Raw genomic sequence first — 23953 nt, forward strand, 5'->3', positions numbered from 1 at the left:
CAGAAAATTTTCAAAGTGTACATTTTTGAAACGTACAAATATTCCTCTAAAATCAGCCGAACTACGAATTCCGATTTACTCACCTGTTATCAGGAGAGGACCCAGGGCTGCATCTTTTAGCCCAGCACTGACCCTGAAAAGTAGTTCTAAGCGTACTTACCAGTAACTTGTATTTCCTTCCATAGGTATCCATTGTGTGGTTTTCACCAGAAAATTTTGGAAGTGTCCATTTTTGAAACGTACCAATATTCCTCTAAAATCAGCCGAACTACGAATTCCGATTTACTCACCTGTTATCAGGAGAGAACCCAGGGCTGCATCATTTAGCTCAGCACTGACCCTGAAAAGTAATTCTAAGCGTTCTTACCAGTAACTTGTATTTCCTTCCATAGGAATCCATTGTGTGGTTTTCCCCAGAAAAGTTTCTAAGTGTCTATTTTCACAAACTAAAAATATTCCTAAAAAATCGTCTGTATGACTTAAACACATTCTTTCAACTGTTTACAGGAGGTTGGCCAGTGCTGGATCCAGGATCCACCACTGAGTAAGAAAAAGTAACGATAACACTACTTACCTGCTAAGTGAATTTTCTGCCATAGGATAACATTGGTGATTCTATGGGAAAAAGTTTCTAAGTGTCAACTTTTAAAATACAATAATATTCCTTAAAAATCACTACTGTAACCAAAGCGCTTTTACTCAACAGTTTACAGGAGATGTCCAAGGACTGAATCTAGGATCCAGTCTTGTGGTTAGAAAAGTAATCCATAAAGTAACTAGTTGCATTTAAATAGAAATTCACATTGAGCTCAATGTTGCTTTCTGTTTGAAATTGTGTTGCCCATTGCAACAACTGTAACTACTGTACTTAAAAGTCTGTTGCCTATTTGCCAAGTATTTAAACTAAAGTAATTCATTCTGAGAAAGTATATTTTGTATTGTAATGTATAATGTAATTATAATGTAATTAAAAAATATATATCTAAAAATAAATAGCTTAAAAAATGTAGTAAATCAGTATCAAAAAAATCAGTATAACAATTAATACATTCAAAATTGTCATTTAGAAAACCTTTGAAATTCCCTGAAAAAACCATAGGTTTCAGGCCTGATATAGTTAGGAATTAGCATTTAAAAAACCTTTGAAATTCACTGAAAAAACCATAGGTTTCAGGGGCGTTATAGTTAGGAATTGGCATTTAAAAAACCTTAGAAATTCACTGAAAAAACCATAGGTTTCAGGGGCGTTATAGTTAGCTGGACATTTCCCTCATACAAAACCCTAGAAATTCCCCTGTTATAGTTAGTTCAGCTAACTATAACTCGCGCCCCCGCAATGCACTGCTGATGACGTCACATATTACATCACTCATAACATGGTCAGTGACATCACTGATGACATCACTGATGACATCTGAAAAGTGGTAGGTGGTTGGGTACAGGGTCTGGGGCCCAGACCCTAGAGAGTGATGTCACAACACCCGCTAAGTAAGGAAGACCTTCTGACTATGTCAGTGAGACAGAACAGAACACCAAATATAAAAGGTGAGCCTATTGGCTTTATGAAGGGATCAGGATATCAACATACTTAAAGCACACCTATTGTCTTTGTCAAAAAATCACTAGAAATATATTCAAATGTATGTTTCATTAATTCACACAGTGCAATATGTAATAAAGGTTTTATTTTATAAAAATTAACATGTCAAGTCCTTTTTTAAACAATTTTCAAGCTACAGAATACAGCTCCAGAACCACAAAGGGGCTCTGCACTCAAGTTGAAGAGCATATAGCTCCAGCTAGTAGTACTTTAAGACAATATGGTAAGTTCTCCAGGGGTCATGGATTTAATGAGCCAGGAGCCTTATTGTATTTTTTTACTTACTGTACATCTGGGCATTTTATTTATCATCTAAATTACTATAAAGACAAAACAACTAGGCTAGTAAAAACCACAAGAGCATATCGCCACCAGAACGTCACTTTTAGTAACCTTCGGGTGATGATATGCCTTTCTCCATATTTACTTAGGGGGGTTTAAGCCACTTTTTGTGGCTTAACACCACCTTGTAAATAAGGCCCCTTTACACAGATCACTTAGCGTGAAAAGGGCATGCATTAGGTGTCGCTGTGGGTGTTCCACTGCAACACCCTTTGCTTTTGATGCTGCCCCAGATTTACAAGGAGAGGTAAATCTGAGGCAGCACTAAAAACTAGTGCCATGCAAGAGTAGGTGTTAGAATGGACCAACGAGGAGAAATACTTTTATTTCTCCCCGTGTTTGCTTTTTTTTATGTGTGCTGCATTGTGCAGATCATAATGCCATTAATGAATGTTCATGTGCAGGCACATAAATAATCATGAAATAATCACGATTTTCTATCTACTTCTATGTGTGCGGCAGTCTATGCGAAATGGGCGAACCTCTGACAAATGGCATGCACGAAAGAATGATAAAATGGCCTTGGTATATACACAGAAAGTCATATAGCAACCAACTGATATGGTAATAGCTGAAACTTATGAGCTGTTTAGTTTTAAACATTTGCTTGTATGTGGACTACTTTTTTATTTCTGCATTAGAATACTAGCAGAAATTCATTTTATACCTAATAATTACTTTGATATTAATTATGGATTTGACACGCGCTCACTTTAAAAACTTTTAAAAAAGAGAATACGCCCCCTGTAAAAGAAGGCTAAAAAGCAGCAAACAGGAAGTGTAGAATGTATCGAATGTGAATTTTGGTACCTAACAGTGTGTGTAATTGGAGGAAATGGCAGACATGCTTTTGATTTGTTATTAATTATTCTGCATCCTGGTGAAAAATGAGACTCTGAGATGTTGTGACAAGGAATAATGGTAAGAATTAATTTTTTGCCCTTTGATTAAATAATGCAGTTAATTATCCGACGGATTTTAAGAAAAATGAAGCATGATAATATTTGGAAAGCGATATTTGTCATTATTCTCCACGAGTAATTACATAAAATATTTACTGCAGGTGTGTGTGTTACTACCAAATTGATTATGGTTGCGTAAGTATGATTTTTTATGTTTAAAATCTACAAACTATACCAGTCTATGTGTGCTTAATCGTTTCCAATCCAGATTATCCCTTTAATCAACCAAGAGCAGTGAAACTAGGGATAGGGCAAGTGGCGCAGCATGACAGAACAGGAGGCAGATCTGAAAGATAATTTATAACATTGAGGGCTTCAGCAGATTCTTTGCAGAGCAGCATTAGCTGTTTGTTCAAAGACAATGGAAGGTCAATGGTAAATAACGTGAGACCAGTAAGCAACTTTTAACAAGTCAGAGCACATTTGGCTGTGACTTCAAAGAGATGGCATGGCTAACTTTTGTATTGTGATCAGGCTTTCTCGAGAATGAAAGAATTGGCTATGTGGAAGGCACACATGTTAAAAATAGATCTTTCTCAAAGTTTAAAAGTATTTTAAAAAAGTACACTTATTTGGGAAATGTAATTGTAGAATGTGTTGGAAAGCAAGTTGTAAAGTAGAATGAGAAAACAAACCAATACACATGTATTGGCTAAAACGCTCTGATTTATTAATTGCCTATTCTAAATAATTATTATTGAATACAAATTGGAACAACTTATCTACCTATTTAAGAATATAGCATTACAGTGCACCTTTGAAACACCATTTTGCAAAAAAGACCTGAGACTAATATCCCTTCCGCTTGGTTCCCTCTCACAAACACATGCTCCCCACTTAAAGTGTTGTGTTCCTTTGCTGCACTCGTTTGTTTGGTAACACCAAGATTTTTCAGAACACCTATAACTTTAGTGAGATGATGCCCTTGGACAGCATCCCCAGTCAGAAAATTATTCCACCACTAATGTAATAAATACATCTATCTCTGTAACACCAATGTTTAAAGGCCTTTCACTCATGTTTCAAAGGAGGGTTTTTGTATCATTTCCAACAATGCACCACACAGAGAAACAGCAAAAACGACGAGAAATAAACCATTTCTCCTCGTTTCGCCATGTTGAGTCCAGGTTTTCTTTTGTCTTAATTTTGGTGCCGCCTCCTATTTACGCAACCCTTGGAATGGGTGTTGCGGCGGAATGCCCACTATAATACCCATTGTCCGCCCTTGAAAGGGTGCCCTATTTACAAGGCAGCGTTAAGTCATGTTAAGTGGCTTAATGCTGCGCTGTAAATAAGGCGAAGCCCACAAGAACTGATTTTTCTGGAAGGATAGCTCAGACATTTCCTGCCTCAGTGAGAAGGGGAGAGAGTTCCACATCTTGGCAGCCAGAAAGCCAGAGGAGTAACCTCCAGTGCGTGTCTTCTTAAGATGGGAATGCAGGCCAGAGAAGCCCCAGCTGATCTCAGATTTCTTATTGGGAGTAGGGTTTGATAAGAGGGTGCAGATACATTGGGCCTATGTGTTTAGGAATTCTGCTGCAATAGCACATGGCTTTAAAGGAGACCTTTTCCTTTAACCCCTTCCCCGCTCATGACGGAACCGCTCCGTCATGAGCCACGGTTGCCGTGTTCTCATGACGGAACGGTTCCGTCATGCCACGACCGTTGGCGGCTACTCCGCCCACACGGCGCTGTTTCCCCGTCTGTGCGGGGGGACAACGCAACTGGGCGGAGTTATGAGGGAACCGTTCCGTCATGAGCACAGCTCAACTGTGGCTCATGACGGAGCGGCTCCGTCATGAGCACAGCGCCACCGCGCTGCCCCCCCGCACCCCCCAGCGCCGCGGCGGAATTCCCGCCGCGGCGAAGGGGTTAAAGGGAGCCAATGCAATTGTGCAAGAGCAGGGGCTGTGGGGGAGTATCTCAGCAGATTTAGCAGCAGACGAGCTGCAGCATTCTATACACGCTGGAGTCTCATCAGTCAAGACTGAAAGAGCCTCAGATGTAGAACATTGATTGCAATATTCCATTCTGGATGCAATCATAGACTGGACTACTATCTTCCTTGCTGCTCCTGGAAGGACACCATAGATCTTTTTAAAGGTTCCTAAGATCCCAAAACATTGCCATGCTAGGCTAGTTACTCATCTATCGAACGAAAACCACGAGTCAAACCAGATGCTGAGGTCCTTCACTTTTGGGTTGGGTACAGATAGAGGCCCAAGTGAGTCACACCATCAGGCTGAAGACCAAATGGAAGGCTGCTTGCAGAGAAAAAGAAGCTCAGTTTTTCCAGCGTTTAGTTTGAGGCAACTGAGGTTCATCCACGCAGCAACCTCCGACAGAAAAGATCTTAAGAGAGACGCTGTGTTTGCAGCATCCTTAGAGAGGGTGCTAATCAGTTACGTATCATCAGCGTATGACATGATGTTAAAGTCATAATACTTGATGATGTCAGCCAGGGGGTGCATGTACAGATCGTAAAGAGTAGGGCTCAAAGAAGACTCCTGAGGCCTCCCCTGCTGCTGTGGAAAAACCTTGGAGGATAAAGGTTATTGAGCCCCCTGAAAGGTGCGGTTCTGAATAAAGGAGACAAGCCACAGCAGAGCCTTGTCTCCAATTCCACAGTTCCACAGCCATTTGAGTAGAAGGCTGCGGGACAGCATGTCAAACGCTGTGTTAAGGTCCAGCAACAACAGTGATGTAGTGTCTCCTCTAGCAAAGGCCTGTTGAATGGACTCAGAGGGAAGCAGAAGTGCCGACTCAGTACTTTACAGGGGACAAAAGCCTGATTGCGACTAGTAGAGAAGGTCTCTCACCTCAATAAAGGCTGAGAGTTGTTAGTTTTCATTTTTTCGGCCAGATTGGAAGCAAAGGGAAGCAACTAGATGGGTCTGAAATTTTCTGGTTACATGGGATCAAGTAGCGGCTTCTTAAGAAGCAGCACTATGGTAGCGTGTTTCCAAGACTGGGGACTCTAGCCTGACTTAAAGGAATTGTTGAGAAGATTGAATAGCACGGGTGGTATCACATTCATCCCCCACTCAAGAATTGCCAGGGAGGCAGGGTCTATAGGGGCACCTGATTTAACAGTTGCTACTAGAGGAGATAGTTCCTCTCTGGTGATAGATTTAAAGTTAGGATGCCCGACACTGTCTTCTGGAGGCTAGAAGCAGAACTTGAGACAGGGAGCATTTCTGACAGCCTCGGAGAAAGTAGAGAAGATAGAAATAGGCTTGTCAAAAAAATACTGAGCTATGATATTGCAGCGCTCCATGCTGACACGTGGTCAAGAGAGGAACGTGATTTCACTATTGAGAAGAGTTTGTGGGAGAAGTTCTGGGCCATCTCGATTGTGCCAGCATAGAAGTCATGGCACTTGGTCCTAATATGCCTGTGGTAATCCTACTGGGCCTCACAATAATTAGCCTCTTCAGGACGGTCAAAGTTTTTACGCTATATCCGTTCAAGACATTTAAAGATTTTTTTTCAAAACAGATAACTCCTCATTGAATCAAGCCAACAAAGGCTCATTCTTCTAATGGTGATCGACCCGCAGTACAATTTGATCCAAGGCACTCTTTATCCAATTTACCAGTTGAGAATTAGCTGTGTCTACACAGACATCCAAAACAGAATGTCTCGCTTCTAGAGCTTGGGTGAAGGCAACAAAGGTCACCTTAGCCCATTTTCAAGTCTTGACCGGTTGACCAGAGATGGACAGAGGTGTTAATGTGAATATAAACAGGAAGCACAAAGTGATCTGACCATGGAAGAGGAAGAGGAGGATCCTAGGTAAGCTAAATTGGAGCAAATGGGATCCAAAGTATGTCCCGGCGCATGAACCAATTGTGCTAGCTGCAGTGTTTCTAAGTCAGCCACCAATGCGGCCGCTGCTCTGCACTCAGCGTGCTTAAAATGGAGATTAAGGTCTCCAATGACTGTGAAATTCGAGTACTTCAGGACATAGGCCGAAAGGGTATCAGCGAGAGAGACAACAAAATCTGAGGCTAAGCCCCTTGGGTGATATATTAAAAACCCTGCTAGTGCGAACTTACAAGATAAAGAAAGAGAAATAAATGCAGCCTCGCTACCTGCGCTAGTAACCACCGAAAAGGAGCAGAGGATAGTTTGTTTAAAAATTATTGCAATCCCACCCCTCCCCCTGCGATGGCCTGCCGAACCTAACAATTGCTTATCTCTGGGAATGGCCATGAGCATGTCAGGCGATGAGGATTCCATCAGCCATGTCTCAGTTAAGATAATGGCAACAGGTGAGTGGCAATCAAAAAATCATGCAACTTTAGTTTCTGCTTAGCTAATGAGCAGCAGTTAATGGAGTAAAAGCGTGCCTTGTAAAGAGGGTGTGGAGCCTTAATCTCCATGGTAATGGGTGTCATTAACGTCTGAAAGGAAAACCCGCACTTATTGCAGCAAGAATCAGCTTCATCGGACCCCGTGTCTGACATGAATTGTTAGGGGTGGATGGGGCCAGTTCCCTTAGCTCAGCAGAAGTGTAACACAGGGAGGCTGTCCCAGAACAGCCAGGAGATCTGACCGCTGGCACTGTCTGGACATAAACTGGGTTTGCCATAGGCACGCCTGCAGTGCAGACATGCAGCTGACACAGCTAAATAGCCTCCCTCTAGAAGGGGGCGTGAGTAGGCCAAGTGAGCGCCAAAACCAGCAGAATCAAATAAAAACAAACTGAACCACAGCAGCTCCGCTCCCTCCTGAAAGGCTTCTGTATCAGGTGGAAGATACTGGTGAAAGCAACTTGAACACAATAAAAGGTGCACAAATTAAAAACATAAACTGATTAAAATAGCAGGGTAGACCATCTAAGATGGCTTCCAAGGTGAGTGAGCTAGGCAACTCCGAGCATGCTATGGTATTCTACAAGGAAATGATAGAAGTGTCACCACTGCAACACTGTAGCCAAAGTTGGCTGTTCAAATGCCCCTTACAGGAGCTGAAACCAAAGCAGCGGCGTAGCTGACATAGCTAAATAGCCTGCCTCTGGAAGGGGCGAGGCCATGCCAAATGAGCACCAAAACCAGGGGAGTCAAATAAAAACAAACTGGAGCCCAGCAGCTCCACTCCCACCTGGAAGGCTTCCCTACCAGGTGGAGGATACTGGCAAAGCAACGTGAACAAATAAAAGGATTGAAAATTAAAAGTCAAACTTATGAAATACCAGGGTAGACCATCTAAGATGTCTCCCAAAGTGAAGGAGCCAGGCAACTCAGAGCGTGCTAGAGCACACTACAAGGAGATGAAAGAAGTGTCACCAAGGTAACCTTGTTGCCCAAGTCAGCTGTTCAAATGCTCCTTACGGGAGCTGAAACCACAGCGGCCATGCAGCTGACATAGTTAAATAGTCCTCCTCTAGAAAGGGGTGTGGTGACCAAGTGACCGCCAAAACCATGGGGGGTCAAATAAATACAATCTGGAGCTCAGCAGTTCTGCTCCCTCCTGGAAGGCTTCTCTACCTGGTGGAAGATACTGGCAAAAGCAATGCTAACAAAATAAAAGGTGCGAAAATTAAAAACATAAACTGATTAAAATAGGAGGGTAAACCATCTAAGATGGCTCCCAAGGTGAAGGAGCCAGGTAACTCTAATTGGGCTAAAGCGCTTTACAAGGAAATGAAAAAAATGCCATCATGGCAACACTGTAACCCAAGTCAGCTGTTCAAATGCTCCTTACAGGAGCCGAAAATCAGTTTGATGCATGGTATGGTTTTTTTCCTTTCCTTCTATACAGATTTAAAACTAAGAGCCAGACCACTAGATCCAGTAAACTGTGGTTTTCACCAATTCCCCCTATTCTAATTAGCATTTCCCTGAAGCTCTATGCCGGAGTACACTTTCATAATAAATGATTACTGATGACATTGGTTGTCCTAGTTGTGTATTGCCGCTTCGGGAAATGTACAGTCTGCGAAGAAAGTTAATTCCTGCACTTAACATGAGAATGAACATTCTTCAATTCAATTGGGAGTTTGAGAATTCCACGTCCAGACTAGCATTTCATCTATCTTTACACTTAAATCTGCCCACAGCTCTGGCATTCAGCATAACACTAACCAAGTTGTCCTCCTTCTCCAAGGCCAATCGAAATTTTCTAGCAACCCACACATCGGTGGGGCCTAAGGAAAATCCCTCGACCAGCTTTTATCACAAAAACCTATTGCACAAACTGCCCAAAAGAATAGGGATAGAAGCAGGTCATAAATCAACGAAGGGCATTTGAACATAAACTCTTGTGGAACATATGTCAGCATAGTAAGTGACACATGGGAGGGTTTTTATTTCATTATTCAAATCTTAACATAAGGTAGCCACTGCGTGGATGCGAGCCTTCCTCTATTCACCCTCATGGGCTTCTTTGTTCCCTAACCTTTCGTTTTGTAATCCCAGCGAATGCGACTAAATTTCAGTGGAACACACAAGTAATTACTCCAAAAATACACTCATGATTACATTATTTTGTTTTGTCTTTTTCCACCACACTTGCTGCTACTTTTCTTCTCTTCATCCTCTCCATTTTTCCTATATCTTCCATTCGCATGCAGCTGTATTCCCAGTTTTTTGTTACCAGTTCCATGCTTTCAACACCTGCCTGTCCTCAGTTCAGTCCAAAATGTCTTTTGGGCTCTGAAAGCTAGAAAGTTCTTCAAATGCAGCACACAGAGCATCCTCATGACCTCATGTAAGGATTTTGTCTGTGTGTTTTTATAACCAAGCTTTTCTGGCATCACATAAAATCCCATCATTGTCTGAAATTCATAATGTTACCTATAGCTGCCTTTATTATTGATCCACCTGTGTTCTCCTAACTAGTGGTCTCACCATATGCATCAAATCTGTTACCCGGTTCGATGCGTTTCTACCGTGCATTTCAGCTGTGAGACTCTCCTTTCTACTTCAGTTACATTGGCTGTTAAAACCTTCCCAGACTGTATGTTAACAGACAGACTGACATTCTCATTGCACCTATTGTGGCGTTCCTGGGTTCCATGGGCTAAATGCTGACTTTCAGAAAATCATCTATATGCGCAGCAACAGCTGTACATTTTTATTTCAGATATATTCTTTGTCTATCTTCTTGCTTTCATTCTGATCGTTCTGTGAACATTCTTCACTTTAGCTTATTATTCTGAGAGCCTTTGGTGGTGCAAGACCGAGAGAAGGTTTTGTGTCTTCATTTTGTATCTAGAAGCTTCATTCACTAGATCCCAATGTGTGGTTAATGGGGTTGTTTTTAGGTCTCGCCTGACTCAGCGCATGCGCTGGTCTGGCGAGACTTTTTGAGACTTTTTGAGACTTTTTGAGACAAAAAGTGCACCAGGCCAGCCTAGAACTACAGTGCATGTGCGCAGACGCGCGCGTCCCGCTTTTCCGCGATTACTTTCACTTTCGCGGCCGCTTGTCATAGCCAATAGGTCTCGCTTTTGGGACCTTATAAGTATTTAGTTATGCAACTGTTGCATGGCTAAACACTTATAAGGTCCCAAAGGCGAGACCTATTGGCTATGCCAATGCTTGTTACGCTTATGCCTAACACAGGCAACGTTTGGATGTCCTTGCAGCATCTCACTGGTGGCATCTCCTCCTGCACATGTGTTGCCTGGTCAGGAAGCCTGTTCTTCTAATCCATGTAGTACTATACCTTTAATATGGGTACAGCAAGGGGCTAAGTTGGGCCTACTGTACTGAAACACTCTACTGTGCCTGCCTAAAACAGGGGTGATGCTACAACAGCTATTATGACCACTTCAGATGTGTTCAAGCAGCCGGTCCTTACATCAGTAGTCTGGTGAGCCCCTCTTCATCCTTCTGGATTGTTAGACTCGCGCCCACGCCGGAGGTCTGGCACATATCGTCCTTTTGCACCCACATTAATCAGTTCTTGTCAGCACCCTTAAACCTAGCTATCTTCTTACAGGCAGTTGTTATTTACTTTCCCTGTACCTAGTGGATCTATGTACCATTCTACTGGTTGTGGTCAGTGCATACATGCATGTCCTCCCCTTTAATTGATGTATTGAATTGGGATTTGTCTCTGCGTGAAACCCCAGATCACTGATGTGCTCAAGGTAAACTTTTGGCATACAAGAGGTCGTGTTCTAACACATAGACGTTAATGTAAGCTTTGTTATTTTTATATTAGGGAGCTACCTTGCACGTTGGCATTTCTTCGGATCTGATGGACCCACTGCCACTTCTGCAAAAATGGCTTCTCCAGCTTCCAGCATCTCAAGAACAAAGCGCCACCTCTGCTCTCTGCCATACCATCCTGTGATCTTCTGAACGAAATGCAAACTCGCTCTAGAGGCTTATGGTGATTTGCAGGGGTTCAGACCCCAGTCATTGCACACGCGCGAGAACATTCAAAGGGCTGAATTTTACTTAAACTGGTTGGAGTCTGTCAGTCCTTCTCTACGGATGATATTCACTCTTAGAAACACAGATTTTCAAATGTGTGACACCATATTTCAGGGACAGCCTCACACCTAAATTCAGGGACTGACAGAGTACTGGATAGTCCTGGGTAAGTTGCAAGACTTGATAAAATGTAGGTGTTTGCTTTTTTTAACAGGAGACAAATTGAGAATCTTATGAATGGGGGGTCACCACATTAGGATCAATAACATAAAGTTAAAATTATGACATCCACATCACAGCGAAACTCTAGTAGAAGATGATGCCACTTTCCAAGGCCAGATTGGAAGCAAAAATAAATCCTGTCAAAATATTAAAATCAGCCTCTCACAGCAGGAGGTCGTGACCAGAACGAGGTCATGAGGGTTTTGATGGGTGACAGCAGCCCATCCGGCTCTCAAAGAAGCTCCCTAAGCCTGCAGTCTACCAGGGAAAGGCCAGAGTAGTTTAATGGCCATTACAGCCCTGCAGGGCTCGGATTCCCTCAAATCTTACTCCCAAAGTGGGTCATATATTTTGTAAAGTAACCTTGAGAATTAATCTTCAATAAACAATGTCAGAACTATTGCGTCAGGGATTCCTATTCACATCATGACCTGTCAGTGCATAAGAATAAACAGATGGTCTGGAAATTTATAGTTCATTGCAGAAATCAACCTGCAAGAACAGCTGGAAAAGACCATTTGCGTCCTTATAAACACTGCGCAGTCTCCACAAAGATGGCAATACAATTGTGATTACATTTCTGGGAACACTTTGGCACAGAAAGTACACATGCTGGGAAGTATGCCATGTTCTTGCTAAACATGCATCCATTTTTATTTAATCTTACATCTTCAACATTTGGTTTCCAAATGTAAAGTTAATTCCTTTTCTGCGTGAATAAGTATTGGTCGGCGAGACTTTTCTGCTGTCAATGCAAAGTCCTCACTGTGGACAGGCTCACTTAATGGGATGTTGAAGAGTCAGATAGAGGTGAGAGAGGAAAGAAAAGCAAGCCCTTTGATAATGAAGGCGAAAAGCACCTTGTCACAGCCTCGCATTATGCTGCCACGGGCCCTACTGTAAGCAAGCATTAGGTGCCCACCATCCCCACGGTTCTGTAGTAGACGACTGCCATGAATATGGGCAGTAACCTCTCCACTAGGGACAACGTTTTTTCTCACACAAACTTCCCATCATACTCGTGAATACTACGATTCCTACCCATAGTTCGTCAGGTTTTCTGCAGGTAGATTTCCAGATTCAAATCGCGACTCACAGCCCCTTTTAAGAGGTTTTCACGTAAAAAAAAAAGATCAACAAGATCTATGCAGTTTCAAAGTTGTGAGGAAAACGGTTTTAAAGCTAACATAAGAAAATTCCACATCCATGTCAGCACCAACTAGCAATCACGTGGAATTATTACTAGTTTGCGAGGAAAAAGTATGCAAGGGTCTAGATGTAGAAAAAGAGGGAAATTCCCCTAACTGTGAGAACAGCAATAATCAGGAGTGAGGCTTCACTTATGTAATAAAAACTTTGCACTCCCCTCAAACTCTGGGTCAACTGCATCTTGTGCACTATGGACAATTATGCACCTGCTCACACAGTCTTAGCGTATTCTGCCAAATTTGGTGTAATTCTGTTCAGCGGTTTGGGCTGAAGTCTTGTCTAAAATTCCTATTTGAAATTGCATTAGGAAAACATGTTTATGGACCCTCTCCTTTTTCTAGCCCCTCTCTTGATGAATCATCCCATAACATTCCAGACAGTAGCTGAAGTGAGTGGTAAAGTAGTTTTGTGAAGATTCGTCAAACGGCTTCAAAGTTATTTCCAAAACAAAAAATTATTTCCCTATGGAAACTAGGTCCTAACTATGACTGCCTACTGCCGAGCACCAGTAGGTCATATATATTCAATAATAAAACCAAAGGTTAAAGTAACGTTATAGTTAGGTGAATATGTCAGTGACAACATTAACTTTTTGAACTAAAAAATACAGAAATTCACCAGTTCTAGGTAGCAGAGCTAACTATAACTTGCACCCCCGCTATGCGCTGCTTATGACCTCACAACATCACTCATGACATGTTCTATGACATAATTTATGACATTATTGATGACAACTCAAATGACATCATTGTTGACATCACTGATGCAGCACGCATAGAAAGAGGAAGTAATGAGAAGCAATGCAGATATTTCTCCTTGGAGGGTGTACTATTTTGATGTAATGCCAGATTAACTCACCTTCGTAAATCTGGAATTGAATAAAAAACGATGGGTGGATGCATGAGAACGCCCATGTTCCACCCATGGAACGCCTTTGTAACACGGGGTAATGCATGGCAGTAATTTGTGCTTCCTTGTGTTGCTCTGGATTTACTAAGACATGCAGAGCCACGCTCATAATCAAGTTTATAGTGTTCCTTACTTTTGTCATGAGATTCGAATAAAGCCTCTCAGTTATACTGTGTTGGTCACTTCAAAAGGGGCCCTATGTAATTGTTTCTGTTTTGATAAAATCCTCCTAAATATTAGATGGCTCTATGCTACTGGGATACAACATTTCCATATCTGGTTTTTGCTTTTACAAATCATTGTTTTGAGGTGTTTTAGTCGGATTTGTTTAATTGAACTGAACCAGAAATAATAATTCCAGATTACACTAATTTGCTGCAGAAAATTAGGTATTTTCATAACATGGAGCCTCTTGGTAATCCTATATCTGGCCCTTGTACATTCCCATGACTTTCTGAATAAGAGTGTCTGTATAGCTTTAGAAGAGCCAACAGCTTTAACTAGTCTTGCAAAGGTTCTAATAATCTTTATCATTTGTCACATCTGCAGATAAAGGTAAAGGAGTTGGAGCATTTGTGGAGCATGAGGCAGTTCCATAAAGAGCTTCACAAATTGCGATGTATTGGCCCACGGTGTAATTGAGTGGCATTCTGTACTATGTCTCTCAAAATAGCTTGTAAATATTCAAACATTTGGGACATTTAGACCTATAAATTAGTGCTGCTGCTAAGCCAGTTTTAGCACTAAGGGCCTCGTGTCACAAAATCACAAGACTCATGACCACAAAACTAAGTACTTATCATCATGTACAAAACCTTTATTATGAGTTGGAATTTTTTTTAGACTAGTATATATATGATCATGAAAGTGGTTTTCTCCCTTCCTATATCCGGTTTGGAAAGGAATGTATTGATAGTTTGTGACTGCAATAGATATGGCAAGCCGTTGATGAGCTCACAGCTCCTCCTGAGTTGGGGTGGTAACTGATTTGTAAAGGGAAAGGCGTCCACTTATGTTGGCATTCTCAGGGGGGGACTTTTCCAAAAATTGCTGGCCAAACAGTGCAGAATCGCTACCATTCAGGCAGCGCCTGGGTAAATAGTGAAATTTTTCTGCAATTCACATGGCCTCCAGGCACACAGTGCAGAATCTCTACTGTTTCCGCCAGGAAAATAGTGATATTTTTCTGCTATTTGCACGACTGCCAGCCAGATAGAGCTAAATCTCTACTTTTTAGCCCGGTAAATATTTAGGTTTTCCTGCTATTTGTACACCTGCAAGCCGGACAGTGCAGAATCTCTACTACTGAAGTTGTTCTGCTACTTGCATGGTGGCCAGCTTAATAGTTTAGCTAGAGATGGGGTAAATAGTGACATTTTGCTGCTTTTTGTACAGCTGCCAGCCAAACTGCATAGAATCTCTACTATTTAAGCAGCGGGCAGATAAATAATGAAGATTTGCTGTTAGTTTCATGGCTGCTGGCCAAACAGTGCAGAATCCCTACTATTTTGCAAGTGGCTGGGAATATAAATACGTTTTTCTGATATTTGCATGGCCATTGGTTGAACAGGGCAAAATCTCTAGTATTTAACCAGCAGCCGGGCATATAGTCAAGTTTCTCGGCTATTTTCAAGGCTGTAGGCCAAATACTAATTAATTTCTACTATTTATCCAGCGGCCAAGTAAGTAGCAGACTAAAATCACTATATACCCCGGGACCAGGTACATAACTGGTTACATTGAGATTAGCATATTTCCTAATTGTTAGAGTGGGAACCATGTGTTGTACCCATTCTTGTTCCATCCTTTTTCAACTGAAACATATGAGAATTGACTGATAGCGACTGACTAACAAAACACAAAAATGGTATGCAGGGAAAAAAATGAAGCCCTTTGCGTTACAGTAAATATTATTCAAATGAATCCATACCTTATAATAATTAACACAGCACTATTAGTGATGCAGATCGATTTCAGTGTCAATATCTATACTTCTGTTTTTTGCTGCAAATTGTAAAAGTCAAATTCCTTTACCTCCTCCTCTAAGAACCATCCTCTGGTATGACACAAGTTCAATGGGGCAGACTGTAGCAATTTGCTTTGAGAATTGACAGCTTACATCGGTTTTGGGATCCCTGCAGATAATGAGGGAGCATCCTGAATGCTTCCTTTCAGGGTGGGCCTATTATTTACCTAACTTGTTGGCCACTCTCATTTTGAATGCATGTTTGGCATCAGGTGACTGTTCTGAGCTATCATTTATGACTTAGGTCTTTTATCCCTATTTTCCACATTTACCTTATCTGAAATAAGCATGTTTGTAAATGATAATGATAGGCATGCACACAGTACATATACAATTCAGTATATAAATCAGCTTTACCAAGAGGATCACAGTGCTATAATCTTCCAACTATTTGTAAGATTAAATATACAAAATTCCACAAGTTGGGACTGCAGCAGAGGAATTAAACCAGCCTTACCTAAGTCAATGTCTCTTATTCCCATGTAGGTTTCAAGAAGGTCGTCCACTTTTTTTATTGCCTTCTCTTCAAATTCTGATGGCTTAAATAGAAAATGATAAAAATTATATAATTGAATATTAATTAGATACGTGGTGAAATGTAAACTTTTCTGTATTTTATTTTAGAAGTATGACATTTTACATATATAATGTCTAGGAAAGCAGCACATGCCCCATTAAAATTGGTTATATGTGCATGGTGACTGCTTACTGAAAAAGTCACTTTGCAGGGGATTAGTTTTGGGCCGCATTGTTTAACGTGACTCAAGGCTTTGTACTGAGCATGTGTACCAAGTACTGAACATGGCCTTGTAACACTTACAAAAAAAGGCAGTCAGTGCTAGCCCTAAATGCCAAAGTTGATGCATGCATATAAATGAGTGCAGAACACAGATATGGTACAGCTGTTCATCCACTGCATGTTTGTACTCTATGTACATCTCAAACTTTGTATAGGCTGTGCAACACTGAAGAAGATAAAGAAATATGGTAGAAGTCATGTTGGTTTCTTTTAGGTAAGCTCAGGGTAATAGATCACCCATCTACTGCTAGCTGCAACTGCCAGTATTCAAGCTTTAACACCCCAATGGTTCCTTCTACATTCACAGATCTAGAAAGTGAAAATATCACACACCTCCATCTTCTAATAAAACAAACACAACTAAACAATTAACTAAAACATTAGATGCATCTCCAAACTATAACTACCCATTTGAGCATACTGCTAAATCAATTCACACATGTATAATCAAAAAATAATTTTGGTCTTCTTACATCTTTTTGCAAACACCTGCAGTCATTCCTTTCCTTCAATGAATTGTGTTTCGCTTGCAATCCACATTTATTACCTTATTTGCACTTAGCTACTGTACTCAAATTCCAAACTCTTCTATAATGCATCTTAATAGACCCTCTTCTTATTTCAACTAATTTGATCAGACATACATTCGAGCTGTGAAAAATTTCATGTAGGAACTTTACAATGAAAACATCATCCACACTGACTTTATTCCACCCAACAGAGCTTCTCTTGTGAAACTGTGTTTTGGTGTCACATCCTCTCTTAATCCCTCTCTTTCTTATTCACGTTTGGGGTTGGATCACATTTTCCCTTGTTCCAACACATCCAGCCTGGTGATAACTTTGTATTGGGCTTCCATCCCTTAAACTGATTAAAAGATTGTCTTCTGGTGGAGCAGTGTGCTGTTATTTGATATGCCCATGGTTTATTAACTATTTCTTTCCTCCAACACATATTAGTACATTCTGTTAATTGAATACTGTCCTATATATGAAATTACATCTTTCCACCACACAATTTGTTTTGGGATGGTAAAGATATGTTTGATATCTCTCTGTATTACAAAATCCTCCATCTCTTGGAGGTTACCTGCACCCTGTTGTCCTTGAGAAACTGCGGTATCTTGTGAAATGAAGACTACCAAAGTAATGGATGAGAAGTGAGTTTTTAATCATGGAAAGGACTCCAGCCTCCTGCCAACTCCTCACAAGCCATGTCCAAACAGTCAACCCCTAGCAAACTAGAACTACATATTACATCACTGATTACGAAACATGGATGCTTATGCTATACCACAGTCACACCCAGGAAAACCTTCTGCCTTAAATAAGAGATTCAAAGGTTTCATCACTCTGTTCATGGCCACATCCAAAACTATTTCCAATTCAGGCCAATGAGAAAACAAATTCACAAGTACAATTACATAATTCAGATCTCTTCCTTCTTGTATGGGAACCATAATATCTAACTGGATCTCTTAAGGTTTTGAAGGACTATCTCTGAATTTTGAAGGGTGAGTTCCGATTGTTTTAACCTTGTGTTGAAAAGGGGATTATTAGCAGTGATAAGTAGTGACTTACCACTAGTAAAAAGGCCTCAAACACAATAAAAGGTTCAGTTATGGACTCAAAACATTACTCCGTTGCTTAACTCTTGTACCTGGCAATGAGCAGGCAAGTTTAATTTAGGAGACAGGTGTGTAAAGTATTTAAAAACACCAATACGCTACATAAGTAAGACACAACACACAATAAAAATCTAACTCCGATTTATAAATTTAGCTTACATTTTTATGAACGAATAGACACCAATACAACAAAAAACCAATGTCGAGAACCAGAGATGTGAATTTTTAAAGAACAAACACTTTCTAGTGCTTAGAAACACATTGCGCCAATTTGAGACATCTTGTTGCGCTTGATCGGGACAAAGTCAAAGTTTAAGGCCACTTGCGATGGAGCCCAGGTCAGATACCCTAAGCGGGAGACATTGGTCAAAATGTAACGATTGGACTTAGAAACTTTTCTGGAGGATTTTTCTCTTGACGTTGAGTGGTCCCCTCCAGCAAACCGATTTTAATGCAACATCATCGGACTGCTTCTCCGAGAGGCCTCAGCCAAATCATAGAAGTCTGGTGCTCCGGAGGTTTCAGTGGGACAACCCTGAAATCCAGGCCGGGACGCGGTTGAAGGTAGCCAGCTCGACTCCTGATGTTGAGTCGGTAACTTTATGGAGCTTTTTTGACAAAAAATCCCATACGTCACCAAACTTCTGGAACTTCTCTCTGAAGTTCCTTTTGAGGGTTCAAAGTATCCAAAACAGAAATCCAATGGTCTGGAATCTCCTAGAGAGTCCTTGGGATGTCTGGACTACAATGCATCAGGCCAAACCCTTAAAGGTCCGATAGACCTACTCCAGGATGGGGACTCTTGGTAGAGATGATGCAGGTGGGCTCTATTAACCTTTAGTTTGCAGGGAGACCACTCCTTAATCCTTCTTGAAGAAAGGCAAAGTCCTTAGGGCTGTAGTACCAGATTATGCAGCAGGTTGACACTTTCAGAGTGCAGTCCTTTGGGTGCAGATCCAGATTCCAGCAGGGTAGTCCTTCTTCTCTTTGTAGTCTCAGGCATCCCATTCGAGGAGCTATGCAGCTCTCCCATATTTATTCACAGTTTCTGGGCATCAAGCAGGGGAGCACCCCTGACCAATGGGATGCAGGGTGCCACACAGGTGTATGATCACTTCATCTTAAATGTGGCATATTCGTGTCCCAGAAAACACTATTCTCTCAAACTCCAACATGGAGAAAGTCTCTCCTTTTGGGTTAGATCTGGCTAAGCCAACCCACTGGCGTAGATAAGTTTCACTCACACACCCCTCCCCCTGACTAATCTAACTATGGAGGCTTCTGTGTGACTGGGGTGCAGGATGTGGGGGTTAGCCTATGCTATTCCCAAACTGTCCTTCTCTCATTGAAGACCAGTTTGGCTCACCCTCCCTCTTCCTGCTTTTTGGCTTCTGCAGTTAAAGTTCTGCACCCACAGTAAATCCATGTCTACTCTGACAGGACACTTCACATCTCATCAAGCAGCTCTGGCTCAGCCTGGGAAAGGCTGGCCAATCAGGAGAGGGCAGCTGGAAAGCTAGATTTTGCCTCACTGAAAAGAAAGTTTAATAACTTATTTTCTGTAATAGTTATAAATATAACTTGGGCAAGTTGTTGGGTTTATCTTAACTATTAATTAGATACCCTGAAGTATATGGTTAGGTGGCTGCTGTCAATATTTATATGTAAATAAAATATCTCAATATTAGCCTATGGAGCCATTGATTACAATGGGGAAAAACAAATGTAGCAGTCTTTCCCTGACCAGGGATTAAAAAGCATCTTTTATACTGCCTCTGCTTGTAGTTACAAGGCACCCTACCCTTGGGGCACCTGGGGGAGACCTTAGGGGTGACGTATATGTCAGAATAACGTAGTTTGAGACTTTGGAAGTCTCTTTAAATATAAATTTAAGGTAAAGGCAGTGATTTAAAATGACAGCAGACACCACAGTAGTGCACACTTAGGTGCATTAAGTCTACTGGACCTCTAAATCTACATGCCCTAATATATACTAGGGAATTACAGCTAGGCTGTCAGTACCAATTATAATTACATATAAAAATTTGCATATCCTTATAATCAGAACACTGGTCCTGGGCCTGGTAGGCAGAGCCCAGGGCGCAGTCAGAGTCAGTGACCACCAGTACCAAGCAAATAATTTGATACCCGGGGCACAAAAGATGACTTTCTCACCCCTTGTCACTGGTTTGACATTTTATATAAGCTCTCACAGTTCGTTCAACCATCACATCTTGTCCTGTCGACCAGAAACCTGACCTTAGCCTTTCTTTTGCCTTATTTATCCCAAAATGAGCCATGTCCACTATTTTGGATCTAATACTGTGTGGATGAATTATCTTGCTCCCCTAAAATCTATCCCATCTGCAGGAGCCAACTCATGCAATAGGGTAACACTTCTTCCTTGAGTGCCCTCTGACTGGCCACTCTATGCCAATCTGCCTCATCAATTCCAACAATATGTGCCGTCTTTGATTTCACACAGCCATTCTTCTTGTAAGATACATCCTGTTGTTATTTCGCAAATTTGCATTTCCCGTCACCAGTCAGGAATTTAGTTTGAGTCTACTACTGTATCACCTAACCTAGACAAACATTCTATGTTCCCCATTCCCCATTATAACTTTTGATTCTCCTAATCCACCAGATAATAGCAAGTGTCTTATTTTCAATTACTGAAACCTTATCCTCATTGAGTCTGTGGGGTTATCGCCAGCCCAGCTGCATTCAGCAGCCGGGCTGGAGAAACCCCACAGACTCAATGACCTGAGCAAGGCATCTTTGCTGCCTGCTCAGGCCAATCCCAGTGCTGCTCTGCAGTGCAGGGATTGGCTAGGAGTGTGTCCCAGGGACTGCTGGTACCCAGGAAGAGGCCAGCAGGAACGACGCGATGCGGGAGGAGGCCGGCGTACGGCGGCATCAGGTAAGTTTTTTTATTTATTATTATTAACATTCCCTCCGTGCTCTCCCCCCCCCACTCCCCCCCTCCTGCCCCACCACCCTGTGTTAATGGCGGCTGCCACTGACCATATCTTTTTTCTGCCAGCTAAAGAGTGTTTTGGTTTTTGCCAATATTAGAACTTCACAAAAAACGGGATCATCCTACAACCATCATTCTAGGATGATGTTATCTCTGCACATAAATTGGTCCTCAATATTCGCTCTAAATTCTGTGCCCAAGTAGTGCATTAATAATGGTTCCTTTCTTTCTGCACACAAGCTTGTGTCACACACCTTGGCATGGCGATTAAACAGTTTTCCATTTGCTCCTGGCTAAATTTCATTTTTCAGGAGATTTCAAGAGAAATTGAGATGGAATGAGGTTCTGCATCATGAAGTTCTTCCAAAATTTAAGTGTGTCTGGATACTTTTGAATTTTCTTAGAACAGATATTAGTAGTTTTTTTAAATACACATATCCACATGACATTCTATTGTATAAATTGGCAGTTCCCCTCTTTTTACATCCTGTGTGTAAGTATGCATTATGTGGGATGCAGTACTGAATATGCACTCTGGAATTTTGCAATGTTCACAGGCAAATTACTGTGGCATCTGTTCTTGGTGAAAAATGGACAGTTCCACAGATCGTTTTTAATGTCTTATCTCTAAGCCTGTGTCTCACGTCTACACGAATATGAAACAAACAGCTGTTAGCTCATTAGCATTTTCTTCCTGAAATATAATTATTTAATGTTATCTTTCTAAGGTATTTGCCACCACACGTCACTTTCTTGTTTTGTGATGATCGTGTCTTTATACAACTCCCTCCCACCTGCGAGTTATCTTGTAAATGGTGTCGAACATATGCTAATGTGGCATCCTTCTTTGAGTAAGGTGTGTCAACAACTTATTGATGATCTAATAAGGCAGCTCCGCGCAATCGGTTGAGCACAGGTGTCGGATGAGGCAGCAACAGGAACTCCAGACAACCAGCTGAGTGCACGCGTCGAATGATGCAGCAATTGTGTGCAGACGCGGCACACAGAAGGGGCCTGTAAGCCTTTGTAAGATAGCTGTACCTTCACTTAAAAATAGTCAAGGTGTTTAGTCATTGACAACCCTGTTGGGTTTGCACAAGTAGTAGCTCGCTATTAACTTGGTAGAAGTTAACTGCTAAAGTTACTTAGGATGTAATGGGAGTTAAGTTAAGAACTGTCAAAATCATGAGTCCTCAGTTCTCGATGTTTGGAGGTGATTCACTCGTCAGAAGATGATAGGACGCAATAGAGGTATGGGAGGTTTATATTAGGTAAGCAGGGGTCATAGAAGGGGGATCCTTCATCTATTCACTGCTGACTTCATCTACCAGTTTTCAAGCCTCAATAACCCAATGACCGGTTACTCACCGGTAATATTCATTGCTCCGAGTCGTAGCCCTCCCCGTCCCAGTCCTAACCACATGAGCATAGCTCCTCCCACCAGAAACTCCCAAGCAACTTAAAACCCATCCCTTCCCTCCAGGCCACACCCATACCCTGAGGCATATAACTCCGTGACCCGCCAGTCCACATCCTGTACCAACCAAGCACAAGAAGCCGAACAGGGAGGGAGGGATGGGAACCTGGACTGGGACGGGGAGGGCTACGACTCGGAGTAATGAATATTACCGGTGAGTAACCGGTCATTACCTCCTCGTCAGCCCTCCCCGTCCCAGTCCTAACCACATGAGCAGATACCAAAGCAAGAATCGGCTTCACTCAGTAGAAAAAACAGACTTTATTACTCACAGAAAAGTCACACCACCGGAGCAGAACGCAACACAGCGTCCCCAAACCCAGCAGAATCAGTCCCCCCTACCACCAAAGGATAATGGGACATAAACGTGTGAGGAGAACTCCAGGTAGCAGCCCTGCAGATCTCGGCCATGGAAGCCCTTTGAAAACAAGCCCAGGAAGCCGCCGCCCCCGAGTCGACCTCCCCTGAACAGAACCAGGAGCCAACGCCCCACATGCCTCATACGCAGCACCCACAGCCCACCGCAGCCAACGACTGAGGGTAGCCCCAGAAGGCTTCAGACCTTGACCAGCCAGCCCAAAGGTCACAATAAGGGATTCCACCTTACGAAAAGGCGCAGTACGCATCAAATAGATCTCCAGAGCCCTCCGAACGTCCAAACAGTGCAGCCGCACCTCCGAAAGAGGACCAGGACAGAAAACAGGCAACACCAGATCCAAAGAGCAGTTAAAAGAGGAAGGGATCTTGGGAACAAAGGAAGGATCAGGCCGCAGAACCACCCGATCAGGAAAAAAACGTAAAAAAGGGACCGAACAAAGCAAGGAGCCCAACTCCCCAATCCGCCGAGCCGAGTTAATAGCCACAAGGAACAGAACCTTGATAGTCAGAAACCTCAAAGACACCTCATGCAGAGGCTCAAAGGGAGCCACCTGCAAAGCCCCCAAAACCAGAGGCAGATCCCAACTAGGAGCAAAGGACCGAATGACAGGCTTCTGAAGGAAACAACTCAGCAACAAGCGGGACACCAGGGGTACCACCGGGTCACAGACCGAACCCCGAAAGGCCCGGACAGCAGCCCAATGAGCCCTCAGGGAGGACACAGCTAGACCCAAGTCAAACCCGTCCTTCAGAAACTCCAAGACATGCACCGGATCCACCTCCAACGCAGACCACCCACGCGCCTCACACCAAGACTGTAAAGAAACCCAATGCCGGGCATAGGACTTGAGAGTCGAAGGGCGCCTGGACCGCTGAATAAATTCCGCCACAGAAGGAGAACACCCCAAAGCCACAAGGTTCCTCCTCTCAACAGCCAACCCGCCAATCGCAGGCGGACCAGAAACTCCCGAGACAGAGGGGGAAATGACAAGGGACAAGGGACCACCGGCAACCTCCAGCAAGGCTCCACCG

The 23953-nt window shown here is 42.4% G+C and overlaps 1 protein-coding gene across 1 annotated transcript in view; it reads right to left on the reverse strand.

Annotated features, from left to right (window-relative positions):
• Positions 1-23953, reverse strand: part of GIPC2 (GIPC PDZ domain containing family member 2) — a 551697-nt gene that overhangs the window by 24637 nt on the left and 503107 nt on the right. The window contains exon 5 of the mRNA XM_085601974.1: positions 16118-16199. Coding sequence (XP_085458100.1) covers positions 16118-16199 — 82 coding nt within the window. The remainder of the gene's footprint in view (positions 1-16117; positions 16200-23953) is intronic.

Source organism: Triturus cristatus, chromosome 4_2 (genome assembly GCF_964204655.1).
Source record: "Triturus cristatus chromosome 4_2, aTriCri1.1, whole genome shotgun sequence".
In the NCBI taxonomy this organism is placed as follows: Eukaryota; Metazoa; Chordata; class Amphibia; order Caudata; family Salamandridae; genus Triturus; species Triturus cristatus.